At 39.8% G+C, this 14,443-nt stretch overlaps 2 protein-coding genes across 2 annotated transcripts; both read left to right on the forward strand.

Moving 5' to 3' along the window:
* The first annotated feature begins 569 nt into the window (after nt 1-569).
* Nucleotides 570-1,522, forward strand: LOC115525356 (olfactory receptor 52H1-like). Its single transcript, XM_030332508.1, has one exon. It carries the CDS (start codon nt 581-583, stop codon nt 1,520-1,522), a length of 942 nt encoding a protein of 313 aa, XP_030188368.1. The 5' UTR covers nt 570-580.
* Nucleotides 1,523-11,040: 9,518 nt separating this feature from the next.
* On the forward strand, nt 11,041-11,988 carry LOC115525354 (olfactory receptor 52H1-like). Its single transcript, XM_030332507.1, has one exon. The coding sequence runs from the start codon at nt 11,041-11,043 to the stop codon at nt 11,986-11,988; it is 948 nt and encodes a 315-aa protein (XP_030188367.1).
* Nucleotides 11,989-14,443: the final 2,455 nt, after the last annotated feature.

Genomic DNA, 14,443 nt, shown 5'->3' on the forward strand with positions numbered 1-14,443 from the left:
TTTTTCATTATTTTTCTACTGCTTTATTGAAATTCTGCAGTTTATTTTTTATCAAAACCATTGTTGGAAACATAATATTTGCTCTACAAAAGCCTATTACTCACAGCTCATCCCATTTCATAATTTTAATATTTCCTGCTTCTCTCTCTCCCCTGCCTTCCCTCTCCCTTACATACACAAGCCTTCTTCTCCTCATATACATATACTATGCTTTCTTTTTTCCATTTGAACCTGTGCCTATCCCACATAATCTACAGTGAGAAAGAGTCAGCATATGATATTGCTGACCCAGAAAAATAACCGTTCTTTAAGGTTTATTAATAAATGTATAAGGAAATGAATGGGGCCAATGGCAAAGAAAAGGCGCAATAACAAGTCAATTCTACAGGTGCCAACATCCAGGGAACAGAGGTTCTGTAGACCAGAAATGAATGTTCCTTCTCAAGCAGGAACACTGAATGTGACAGCTGCAGTCCCTGACCATGGTCAGTAGCAGAGTAGAAGTGTCTTTCACAGCCCCTTATGATAGCTGATTTCTCCTCAGGGTTCAGAAGCCAGTGGATCCTAGACTAAAGGGACCATGCGTAATTTGAGCTGCTACAATCCCAGTTCCTTTATCCTTGTGGGAATACCTGGCCTGGACAAGTTCCACATCTGGATTGGGATTCCCTTTTGTGTCATCTATGTTTTGGCTATTGTGGGAAACTTCATCCTCCTCTACCTCATTGCAACTGAGCACAGCCTCCATGAGCCCATGTTTTTCTTCCTAGCTATGCTGGCTACCACGGACCTCATCTTGTCCACTGCCACAGTGCCCAAACTGCTCAGTAACCTCTGGCTGGGTTTCCAGGAAATAACCTTCTCTGGCTGTCTCACCCAGATGTTCTTCCTCCACTTCAGCTTTGTAGTGGACTCAGCCATCCTGTTGGCCATGGCGTTCGATCGCTATGTGGCCATCTGCTTCCCTTTGAGGTACACCACCATCCTGACTCGGCAGGTGATCATCAAGCTGATGGTGAGCATTGTTGTGAGGAGCTTCTCTGTCATCTTGCCAGATGTTTTTCTGCTGAAACGGTTACCCTTCTGCGGGACACGCATCATACCGCACACATACTGTGAGCACATAGGTGTTGCTCGGCTTTCCTCTGCTGACATCTCCATCAACATCTGGTATGGATTTTCTGTCCCTCTCATGACTGTCATCTCAGATGTGATCTTTATTGCTGTTTCCTATACCTTCATCCTCCATGCTGTCTTTCACCTCTCATCCCAGGGTGCCCGCCAAAAGGCCCTCAGCACCTGTGGTTCCCATGTCAGTGTCATCCTCATGTTTTACACACCTGCCTTCTTCTCCATCCTTGCACATCGCTTTGGGCACAGTGTCCCTCGAAATGTGCTCATCCTATTTGCCAACCTCTATGTGGCCATCCCCCCTGCCCTAAATCCTGTGGTCTATGGAGTGAAGACCAAGCAGATCCAGGACAAATTTGTTCTCCTCTTTTCTTTGAAGAGGACACACTGAATGGGGAGGGCCACTGATGGAGAAAGTTAGGTAAATTAATTAGATGAGATTTTGAATAACATAGGAGCTATAAAAATAAAGCTGTAACTCCTATAGCTTGAAATTTTAGAGTTCCAGCCATGTGCAAAGTAGGGACAGGTGGGGGAAAAGGAAAAAGAAAACCTTCTAGACTTCCAGAAAATCAAGGGTTTTCTTGGTTCAGTTTTCTCACCACTTGTATGAAGAAGGTGATGATTGGTACAGAAGAGCACTAATACTAAGGTTTACCTCTTTCCTGTTGCTAATTGTGAGATATTTGAAGTCTACTTATTTCCTAATATACAACTCACCCCTTTGCTTCTGAGTTTCTGAGTCAAAGGCAAAGGCTCCTGTCTTCCCTCTTTAAGTAGCTATCAAGTCTGTCTACTACAACTACTGAGCTTGATGCTTTGCAGTTCAGTCCTGAGTCTGTACATGAGTAATCCCTCCTCCCGTGTCTTGTACTTGCTTTACTTTTTCCCCTACCCATCTCAAATTACATGGAGCTCGTTTTCTTTTGTATCTGTTTTCTTCAGTTGCACGCTCCAAGAAAATTTTCACTACCTCATATTTTACAAATATTAATCAATTTAATTAAAAACAGTTATGGTTCAGTCGATTAAGTATCCAACTCTTGATTTCGGCTCAGGTCATGATCTCACAATTTGTGATTTTGAGCCCCACATCGGGCTCTGTGCTGACAATGTGGATGGAGCCTGCCTGGGATTCTCTGTCTCTCCCACTCTCTCTGCCCTTCCCCTGCTTGGTTTCTCTATCAAAAATAAACAACAAAAAAATAAAAATGTTAAAAAATATTTTTTAATAAAAAAATAATTATGAGAGGGTAATATTAGTTCATTCATTTCACAGATGAGGAAATGGAGACCTACAAAGATTACAGAAAGACAATCAGTAGACTTAGGCTCCAAACCCAGGTCTGCCTGATTCAGAATTTTCTGTCCAATTGCTTCCTGGGTACTACTCACTTGAATGGCTTACAAACTCCTCAGACTTAATTTCTTCAAAACTGACCTGGAAGCTCACTAACTTCCTTCATGAAAAATGCCCTTCCTTTTTGGTCTTCTTTTACAGTGAATGGCACTACCCCAAACATGAGTTCCCAAGCCAGAAATCTGTGGCTTGTCCTTGATTTGTCTTACATCACCATCCAACAAAATTAATTCAATACTTGGGTTAAATGTTTGATTTGAAGGTGCTTATAAGCCACACCTGTAGATATATACATGACATTCTAACCTTTACCCTGACCATTGAACTCACCTGGGCCCCTTTCTATTATTCGTCCCTCTGAGAGTATTTCAAAGTCATCTTTTTATAGGAGCTCCATTCAATCCACTCTCTCTGTTAAAGCTAGAGTGATCATTTTACAATTCATATGATAGTGTCACTTTGTACCTTGAATCTCTTCAATAATTCCATTGCCTTCAAGATCATGCATAATATTGTTCTCGGTATCAATGCAAGGAATGGAAGAATTTAATAAAAAGAGCAATCTTGCATGAAGCTCAAAGCCTTACATGTAATTTACATTTATTTACACTTCATTTATGTTTATTTTGCTTAATTTGCACATCCCTGACTCTTTGAGCAAGTAATTTCAGAAGCAATGTTCTTTTTGTGTGTGTCATACTCAATGTCCTATTATTTAAAACAACAACAACAAAAATAAAAACAACAACAACAGCAGCAGCACAGGGTGTGTGGTGGCTCAGTCAGCTAAGCATCTGACTTCATTTCAGCTCAGGTCATGATTTCACAGCTCATGAGATTGAGCCCCATGTCAGGCTCCATGCTGACAGTGCAGAGCCTGCTTGGTATTCTCTCTCTCCATCTCTCTGCCCCTCCCCTACTCTTTCCCTTTCTCTCTCTCTCTCTAAACAAATAAATAAATATTAAAAAAATAAAACAACAACAATTTGGTGTGAATAGAGTGTGTATTGAGTGGAGTTGGGCAGGATTCATCTATGTTCCTCTTAAGAAACTATCCCAGGATAAAAACACCCATTTCCTAAAATCTTCACTGGAAGAGAAGCCATAAATTTAATCAAGATGAGCATTTTAAATTACTTGGGAGTAAGAAGTAAAGAGTAAAATTGGCATAATGAGATAAGATCCTATGTGTGTGTCTGTATGTGTGTGTGTGTGTGTGTGTGTGTGTGTGTCTGTGTGTGTCTGTGTGTGTGTGTGTGTGTGTTGACATTTTCTTTGCTGTCTGTAGTGCCCTTAGGCAGCTCAGAAGATACCCAGACGGGGTTGCTTTATCCATGCCACAGTTACAAACCATCATACTTATTTGCTCTTTAATTTATCTATCCACACCTACATTATGAGCTCCTTGAAGGCTGAAACTTAGTCCTAAGCATCTTCTTATGCCCTTTGGTATGAAAGTATGTTATATAACATGTGTTCTCAATAAATGTTTCATACACCTTCAAACTTTATCAGAAACCGCTTCCTTTCTGCCATTATCCGTAACTTTTCTTCCCTATTCAGTTTAGATTTCATAGTATATAATTGCAGTCATTGTCTTGTTAACCCTAAACTCAACTTGTTCTAAACTCAACTGTCCTCCTTACATATTCAGTTGAAAAAAAAAGGAATCTTAATGAATCTTAGTGAAGTTAGCTCTGTATTTTGGGGCAGCTGGATAAAACGACTGTGCAAGATATACTGATATTACTGTTAATATATTAAGACGGTACATCACCATACTTGCCAGATTTCAGCTTCTCAAATGCATCAGATTTCTCCTTTTCTCTTCTACCTGTGTTTTCTCTTTATTTATTTATTTTTGTTTGGCAATTCCTATTTAGGCTTCAACTACAAATCCCCTCAGATAATATTAGATTAGTATCTCTTATATACATTCTCACTGCACAAGGTACTTTTTATTTCAAGACTTACCACAACTTTAATAAGATGATTGCTTGTATAGTTAGTTGTTTAATATCTATTCCCCCATTATGTGTCATCAAGGACCAGGTTCACGCCTGCCTGCCTTGTTTACCATTGCATTCCTGTCATTTACAATCTGTTAGGTTGTAATAGGCATGCAATAAGCATTTGCTGAATAAAGGAGTTGAAATGTATAAGTTTTAATTAATGAATGAAATCCATTTGCTTCGAGGGAGTCTACTTGGATTTATAACTCTAAATAATCAAAGAAAAATTATGGAGAGTCATGGAAAAATAATTTTTCCACAGAAAGGTGATAGTTGTTTCCCCACTTATATCTCAGAGCTCTTCTTTAAATTAAGCATTTCCAAGTTATCATTCCCTTACTATAGATGCAGAAACTGATTTCTAGAACAGTTAAAGTACTTTGTTACAGCACAAGGGAGGGATGAGTAAAATAAGCGATAAATTCCAGATTTTTAGCCATAAGACATTGAAAGTAAACTTCCTTCTTGATCTGATGGGCAGTTGTACACAGGGTTCTATTGGAAGGTCTGAGACCATACCCTGGCTGGATAGCTATGATTTTCAGATTTGTGTGTGCTTTGTGTTAGAGGTTTGCTCTAGACAAATAGATTAGTAGCCTATAGTCTAAAAATTGACTGAACACAAAATTAGTAATGATTCTTCACTGAGGGAAGATGGACAGAATTGCCAAGCAAGAGTGAACATTGAAGTAAGTATCTAAAAAGAGAGGCCTCTTCACATCTGGAGAGATGCAGTCCCAGTGAGAAATAGCTTCAGGGTTTTGTTATATAAGGCTAGAAGTAGATGCATTTCAGACATTTATGGATTTTCCACTATGAAATACTCTCTGCTAGGGATTCACAAGAAAATGAAACAGTCCTTGCACCAGAAGTCTTAGGAGTTCTATACTGAGCCGACACATGGTAGATATGACTCTTTATCAAATTACTGATCAAACTAGATAAAGACCCTGGTGAGGCTCAGGTGTGCTGCTATCATGGATTCCAGAATTTCCAAGCCAACACTAATATGAACAAAGGTGTAAGTTCCTAAGCTGGGAAAGTGTTAATTTGGTTGAACCTTTGCTCATGGCCTAGACTGACTTGGGGCCTTCAGACCTGAGGCTTATAGGTCCCCTGGGTTCAGAGGGCCTCTGTTCTAACTTGTCTCAAATCCCCAGAGACATAAGAGACGTACATTTGCACTCCACTCCTCTGGGCTCTGTGTTGGTTCTTCCCTACTGTGAGCATGATCTTATGTCTATCCTTACTGCCCCAGGAACTGCTTCTTTTGTTCTTTGGTCTGATTTTTACCTGCTGTGTTTCTGCACTCTCTGATCATCACCTTGCCTTTGCAAAGTAGTTCCGGGACCAGGATCTACAAGGTATAAGCCGGTGGTGAGGAAAGCAGAACTATTAGGGAGTAATAGCTGGGAGCAGAGCCAATGAGAATAGGAGCTGGTGAAGAGGCGAGGAAGAGTGGGGAAAGACAGGGCTCTGAGGAAGAGGAATAGACAAGATTACAATTCTGCATATAGATTATAAAGCTGACACTCATGCTAAGAGAATGGTATGATAGAGAGGTGTCTATTAGGAGCTTAATTCTGAGCCCCTCTCACTGCTTTTCCTCAAATGTTTCTAGGTTTTTCTGGTTAAAATTTATAATGCTACAGATGTAGGTACGCCTGGGTGTCTCAGTCGGTTGAGCGTCCAACTTCAGCTCTGGTCATGATTTCACGGTCGGTGAGTTTGAGCCCCGCGTCGGGCTCTGTGCTGACAGCTCAGAGCCTGGGGTCTGCTTCAGATTCTGTGTCTCCCTCTCCCTCTGCCTCTCCTCCGTTCATGCTCTATCTCTGCCTCAAAAAATAAACATTAAAAAAAAAGAAAAAAAATATAGTGCTACAGATGTAAAAATAAATAAATAAAAGAGAATGAGTGGTCATGATACATTTAGAACTGACCATTTCAGCCTGGGGCCAGACATATGGAGATTGAAATTCCATATGCCACCTCAGAGATTATTAGGTTATATGTGTAAGCATCACTTTGTATTTGTGAGTGCATTTATGAATGCACTGAATGTCCTGTTCTTTTAGGATGATAGGGGCAAAATCCACCCACCCTACACACCACAGAGAGACACAAATACAAAATAGAGTTGAGCAGCTGCTTTCTGGAATGGGTCTCAAAAGAATCCTTTTGTGACCCATGGACCAACCATGGATATTCCTCTCCCTAAAATGAGGCAGAAGAAAGATATTCACATAGACACACTTAGCATAAAAAAGAGAAATAAAGGCAGGGTATGGATTATAATACTCCATGATCAAGGTATTGCTGAAGGACCTGTCCTGTGTTTAGTTTAGTGCTGGAGGAGACAGAGAACATAGAGATGTAGCCTATATTCCTAGCCTTAGGAGAGAGGAGAAAAATGCTCAGCAGTCAGTCAGAGACCAGTAAGTAAGGTGGGAATAGAATGCTTGCTAAATGCAAAATCCTATTCAGGAAACTGTAATCAAAGAGACTGTGATCAAAGAGTACTAATAGATTAAAGAGAATGTATAGTTAGTAACACCAGGGAGGTTTCAAGAATGGAAATGTAAAGCCACAGACCTCTTTTTATGTATCTAGAACTTTTTATGTATCTAGAACTTTCCTCTAGGTGAGGAAAGTGCTACTAATTTCCCACATTTAGCTGCGTCCTTCCTTCCAGACCATCTCTCAGTAGTGTGCGGTGACTGTGAATCCCCTAGGTTTGTTTGGTGGGAGTCTTCATCTCACCAAAGTATTTAATATGGAAGTATTTAATATGGAAAGCAAGTTTTCATGCTTTTCCAGATCTTTAATTTTCCAGAGTTTAAGTGGAGGGACCTACATTATATTATTACGGTAGGCTTTGAGGATATAAACTTGAGAGAGAGGTGGGTGAATGACAGGGTGTTCACAACACTGTTTGGATGATCCAGTTCATTAGTATCAAGTCCAATGGGCCTCTGCCACTCATTTATTCGACAAGAACTTGTTGAATATTCTGTGGCAGACACTGTTTTAGGGATAGAACAGTGAAATAAGCAGACATGATATCTATCCTCTTCAAGTTTACCATTTGTCAAGTAAGAAAGCAAAGTAAAATAAAAAGAAGAGTGTGAGAAGTGCTCTGAATGGTTACTGTGGAGTGCCAGGAGTGTACCTGGGAACATTACCTAATTTGGATATTGTTCAGGAAAGCTAGCTTTGGATATTGTTCAGGGAAAGTTAGCTAGAGAAAGAGAGAAATGGACCAAGCTAACAAAACTTCCAAGAACAAATGTAGGTGGAAAAGAAATCAGACAAGAGTGTTCCCCAAAGCTGAAGTTTAAATTGGGGGGTGACACATTCCGTGGACTAAAGGTATCTCACTTTTGACATGGGAAAGAGCTTTATGGCCCTATGTGGAGCTTGAACCCATGATCCTGGGTTCATGACCTGAGCCGAAATCAAGAGTCAGATGCTTAACCAACTCAGCCACCCAGGTGCCGCTACATATTTTTTACTTTTTAAAAAAATATTCTGAAGTTTTGTTACCCATGAATTATATTACCATGGGGCGCCTGGGTGGCGCAGTCGGTTAAGCGTCTGACTTCAGCCAGGTCACGATCTCGCGGTCCGTGAGTTCGAGCCCCGCGTCAGGCTCTGGGCTGATGGCTCAGAGCCTGGCGCCTGTTTCCGATTCTGTGTCTCCCTCTCTCTCTGCCCCTCCCCCGTTCATGCTCTGTCTCTCTCTGTCCCAAAAATAAGGTAAACGTTGAAAAAAAAAATTAAAAAAAAAATTATATTACCAGCTGATCTTCTCTGTATCTTTCCAACTTCAGTATGTGTGCTAAGGAAGCCAGCAGTATTTTGGTGTCTTTTGATTCCTATACACAGGGCTTTACCTCATTCTTTTTAGAAGTTATATACAGTAAATGTTAAAATCATTCCCACGTTAAAAATTAAAATGGTGCCAGCTTTTCAGTTTTTATTTTTTGATATTTTAATTTCACTCAAATTTTGTATTATAAATGTTGCTGCTGTGAATATCGTTAGGCCACTTATTTATTTATATAGCTGTATCTGCGGAAGCATTCATATATTTTGAACTTTTGGGACAATGGATATGTGCACTTTATGTTTTGATTCATATTGGCAAATTAGTATCTAAGAATGTTACACAGTAAACCCTTCTAAAAGAGTTGTAACAGCTCTTATTTCCTCAGACCCTTCACAGAATTGGCTGTTATCACTCATACCATCAATCTTTTTAAGTCTTTATTAATGGTAAATAATATACCTCATCATTCATGTTTTATATTGAACTTAATTACTTATGAGACTGAAAATCTTCTACATATTTATTAAACATTAGAGTTTCTTCTCATGTGACTTGATTATTCATATCCATTGCCACTTTTTCCACTCGATTAAAGGGCTTTGCTTTAGTGGCTCTAAGAATACTTTAAATAAATGTATTAAATGGAATTATATATTTTTCATTTGAATTAGTGCATTTGTCATGGAATTTTTTGCCTCCTGTTTAATTATTATTTCTCTGTAATAGTTTGTCCTTTCAGTTTCCAATATGGTAGGGGATGTGGGATGTAGGGCAAGGTGGCTTATACATAATTTTGTGGCAGTGAATAGGGAACTGAAATCTTAGCTCCTGAAACCTAGCTCAGTCTTGTCTATGCATTAGCCTCTGCTGTAACTGAATCTATTTTTAAAGAAGTGAACTGCACTTAGATTTGAGTACCGAAGATATTTACTGCTGCTGACTGCCGGACTTGCTATTTCTTCCTATCTGGAATTACAGTCTTTCCATCTTTTTTCCCCCTCTCTAGTTGGGATAGACTCTACATCACATGTACCTTTAATTGCTCAAGGAAAACTGGTACATTTGAGTTAGAATGCAGAGGTCTTGCTGACAGATGACGGCACATGGGATGGAACAGCCAATACAAGGGTAGCAATAAATGGATGTAATACAGAGATACTTAGGGAACAAACCTGTAACATGATACTTGTTTGGAAGATGAATAAGATGATTGTGTGTGAGAGGATATGATTAAGATAATTTCAAGGCTTCTAGATTGAGAAACTGTGTTATACTATCATTTGCTAAATTGGAAAACATTATAGGAGAAACAGATTTGAACACGCTGAGTTGGATGCGCATGGGATTTCTAACATGGCAGACATTGGGTAACTAATTCCAAAGCAAAGGAGAGAGGATTGTCTTCAAAATTAAAAAATTCAGAATCTTCAACATAGGAGTCACAAAGTCATGGCATTTGGGGTTATCAGCCAGGTGGAGTTTATTAACCTAGAAAGCAGCAGACATATATAGAGCACTACAGAATGCTAACTACTTAAGACCAGGTAGAAAGAAAAATGAGTGAATATTGAAGTTGGAGAAAAGATTTGTATATCATGTCACAAACAGAAGAGTTTTGGAAGAAAGGCCCAGCTGTTTCAATTAAGTCTCACAAGAATGAGTCATTGTATAGATTAGACAGGGGCATGAATGCTGTGGCATAACTCTACCCGGAGACTGGGCTCCCTCTGCTGGGATGTCTTCTGTGAAGGTTCAGAGCAGGGTTCCATTCTTTCCTTGAGACCAATGTGACAGAGTGAGTTATTGGAGAATACCTTTTCTTGGAAACTTTCCCAACCTGGTAATATCTGAAGGCAGAGTAAACCACTTAAACCTTAGATTCTAGGGGCGCCTGGGTGGCGCAGTCGGTTAAGCGTCCGACTTCAGCCAGGTCACGATCTCCCGGTCCGGGAGTTCGAGCCCCGCGTCGGGCTCTGGGCTGATGGCTCAGAGCCTGGAGCCTGTTTCCGATTCTGTGTCTCCCTCTCTCTCTGCCCCTCCCCCGTTCATGCTCTGTCTCTCTCTGTCCCAAAAATAAATAAACGTTGAAAAACAAAACAAAACAAAACAAACCTTAGATTCTAGGGAAGAATATTCTTTGTCACCTCTTTATGTTGGTGAACTTTGCTACAATATTGATGAGAACGAGGGCAGATGCTCCACTGCAGAGAAAGAGCAAAAAAGAAAAGAGACTGCATGGTCTATTTTGGTGTTGGACATTGGGCCTGCCTTTGTTTAGCCCCTTGGGACCCTACAGTTATTATTCCAGTTCCCTAGGGTGGGAACTTCACATTGAACTTTGTTGCAAATTCCTAACTAGTCATTGTTTCTCTGCCTAATAGTGTTTAGTGTACATATTTTCCTAGAAACCTTCCTGGGTTCCTGTAAGGAGGCAGGACTAAAATTGTATGACTGGAGTTATGTGACTTGTGTCTCTGTGAAAAAATTATTTTGATCCCACTTCTATTATGACTTAAAATTGTAACTGAAAGTTTGGCAAGTATTTTTAGTGAGGAGAAGAGGCAAAGGATAGCTTATCCCTTTACAGAGATGAAAGTGAGGGGATAATATTGAAGAAGACTCAGAGGTGGATGTCTGTAGATCATCGTAACAATCAGTTACAAAATTTTTATTTTCAGTCTATGAGATACATCCAGTCCAAGACCATAATGACCACATTCAACTTGAGCAGCTTCAATTCAGGCCCTTTCATCCTACTGGGAATCCCAGGGCTGGAGGAGTTCCATGTCTGGATCGGGATTCCTTTTTTCATTATCTACCTTGTGGCCCTTGCAGGCAACAGCGTCCTTCTCTACCTTATTTCCATGGAACGCAGCCTTCATCAGCCCATGTTCTTTTTCCTCTCCATGCTGGCTGCTACAGATCTCATCCTATCTAATACATGTGTACCCAAAACATTCAGCATCTTCTGGCTAGGTCCTCAGGAAATCACCTTTTCTGGATGCCTTACTCAAATGTTCTTTCTCCACTATAGCTTTGCCATGGATTCTGCCATCCTGTTAGCCATGGCATTTGATCGCTATGTTGCTGTTTGCTTCCCCCTAAGATATACCACTATTCTTACCCGTCAGATTATTACTAAAATTGTAATGGCTATTGTTAGCAGGAGCTTTTGCATCATCTTCCCATGTGTGTTCCTATTAAAACGACTACCTTTTTGCCGAACACTCATCATCCCCCACACGTACTGTGAGCACATAGGCATAGCCCAGCTTGCCTGTGCGGACATCTCCATCAACATCTGGTATGGCTTTGCTGTGCCTGTAATGACTGTTACATCAGACCTGATCCTCATTGGCATCTCCTACACTCTCATCCTTCGTGCCATCTTTAATCTTCCATCCCGAGATGCCCGCCAGAAAGCCCTCAACACGTGTGGTTCCCATGTTTGTGTCATCCTTATATTCTACACACCAGCAATGTTCTCTGTCCTCACCCACCGTTTTGGTCACAATATTCCTCACTCCTTCCACATACTGACTGCCAACCTCTACGTGGCCATCCCTCCTGCACTCAATCCAATCATCTATGGGGTGAAGACCAAGCAGATTCGGGAAAAAATCATCCTGCCCTTCTTCCCTAAAGGGAACCATTGACATGAGACTGAGAGCTTGGGAAAGGAAACAGGTAACTTTGTTTATTTTGGAATGCATTTTATTTTTTTACAGCTAAAATATCTACAATGGTGATTTAAATACATATGAAATCTTAAAAGTCTTCCATGTGTTATAGGAATCAATAAGACAAAGTAAGGAGGTAGATATCAAGAAAGACAAAAAAACTTGAAGAAGATATGTCTTCCTGAGACAATAGATCAGAGGGTAATTTCTGTCTTATTTTGAGATAGATTTCCAAGACTTATGGGATAAGATACTGATCATATATAATGTGGATAGATATTATTCTTAATAAAAAGGTTAAAAGAGATGACTAAGGGTCTAATAATTTAAGATACCTCTGTTGGATATTTTCCAGATGACAGTTGGCAAAGCTAACAGCAAATGATTACCTTCCTTTAAGAATCACCAAGGAAAATTAGTCATCTACAAACAGGGTTCTCAAACATTAGTGAGTATCAGAATCACCTAGGCAATTTGGTAAAAATGCGAAGTCCCAGGCTCTATCCTACTTTAATGGGACTCAGTGTTCTTTAACAGTTCTCTAAGTGATTCTGAGACCTAAGAAATCTTGGATCCTTCCAAATCAGAAAAGTCCTGCTCCTTTGAAAAACCCATAGACTTGATTCTTATAGTAATTTCCTGGCTTGGAAGTAACATAGCTCTCTTTTATACTCCCCATAACTTCTTCTTGCTCAGGTATTATTGATCCACCTTAAAATTCCACAACTCTAAGTCTCATATCTTCAAAAAATATTATCAATTATCTCTACTTATTACAGTCTTTTAAGGAGTTCACTTCTGGCACAAAGAATTTTTGTGATGATTATTGGTGATCTTAATGAACACAGAGATGACCCATTAATAACTTGGTGTGATAGGTTTATTCTCTAAAGATAGCCACAATACTATATTCCATCTCCCATGCTTTTCTGCAGTGTGAACTTGCAATTCCCACATTATAGTTGGAGTTTAATTCTACTTCTCTTGAATTGGGGCTAAACATAGGGATTCCCTAATCAACGGAATTCAAGGTAAGTGATATTGTGAGGTTTCTGAGGTTAGGCCACAAAAATCTTTGCAGTTTCCACCTGGGTCTCTTGAAATGCTTTATCTAGGTATGCTCCTTCTTCAAGCTGAAACACTGAGCTATGAGTATCCCAAGCAAATGGAGAAGCCATGTCTAAATATTCTGGTACACAGCCCCAGTTGAGATCCCAGCTGAGTCATCAGCAACTACCAGTCATGTTAGTAAGCCATCTTAAACATCCAGTCTAGTTGAGACTTTAGGTATCTGTAGGCTCAACTGACATCTCTCTATAATGTATAAGAGACTCAAGAGAGAACTACTCAACTGATTGAAGCCAAGTCATAGAACCACAAGAAGTAACAATTTGCTGTTTTAAGCTAATAAACTTGGGGATGGTTAGTTATGCAGCAATAGATAAGTGATGCAGAAATTGGTAACAGGAAGTGGGGTCTTTCTTGATGTAGCAAAAACCTAAAACATGTAGCATTAGTTTTGGAACAGGCAGCACATAGAAGCTGCAAGTGTCTTGAAGGAACTGTTAATGGAGGCCTGAAAGACAGTGAGAGAATTATTATTGGGGGCTGGAGAAAAAGGTATAAGTGCTATGCAGCTGTAGAGAGTTCAGAGATACCATAACTTAGAAAGTAGAAAATATACCTAATTAACTGATGTGTTTGGCCAAGGATATTTTTTAAGCAGAACACTGAAAATATCAACATTATTTTTATGTCACATATTTTTATGCCACATAAGATACAGAGAGATGTAAGCTAAAATGAAATTATTCAGTGTTCAAGCATAACTTAGAGTAAATACGAAGGAATCATGGCTGGCTGAATTCAAATAAAAAAGAAATTTCCTTCCAGCCTCTCCAAATTACAAAAGACTCTCAAAGGAAAAAAAATGTCCTTAGGGTGTAATATTATCTCTAGGATGAGACTATAAAATCTTTTGCTAAGAGTAAGAAATACTTAAGGGTATGTGTAATTAATCTTTTCAATTAGGCAAAGAATCTTCTAGGAATCTCAAGGATATTTCCCCAGAGAATCATTAACTCTCAAGCAAAATCAGACAGAGAAGCAATCTGGAAGATATTTGTGGGTATGATTTTTGTCTAATGGAGTAAACCCTAAAAGATTCACAGAGAACCACATTTTTTTTTATTTTAAAGAGAGAGAGAGAGCACCAACAGGGGAGAGAGGCAGAGGGAGAGAGGGACAGAGGGAGAGAGAGAGAGAGAGAGAGAGAGAAAGCGAGAATCCTAAGCAGACTCCACACTCAGCACAGAGCCTCATGTGGGGCTTGCTCCCACAACCCTGGGACCATGACCTGAGCCAAAATCAACAGCCAGAAGATCAACCAACTGATTCACCAGGTGTCCCAAGAACCACAATTCCACAATTT

This window comes from Lynx canadensis, chromosome D1, assembly GCF_007474595.2.
Source record: "Lynx canadensis isolate LIC74 chromosome D1, mLynCan4.pri.v2, whole genome shotgun sequence".
Classification (NCBI taxonomy): domain Eukaryota; kingdom Metazoa; phylum Chordata; class Mammalia; order Carnivora; family Felidae; genus Lynx; species Lynx canadensis.

Coding starts and splice junctions, on each gene's coding strand:
- LOC115525356 (XM_030332508.1), top strand. CDS start 581: ATGCGTAATTTGAGCTGCTACAATCCCAGTTCCTTTATCCTTGTGGGA.
- LOC115525354 (XM_030332507.1), top strand. CDS start 11,041: ATGACCACATTCAACTTGAGCAGCTTCAATTCAGGCCCTTTCATCCTA.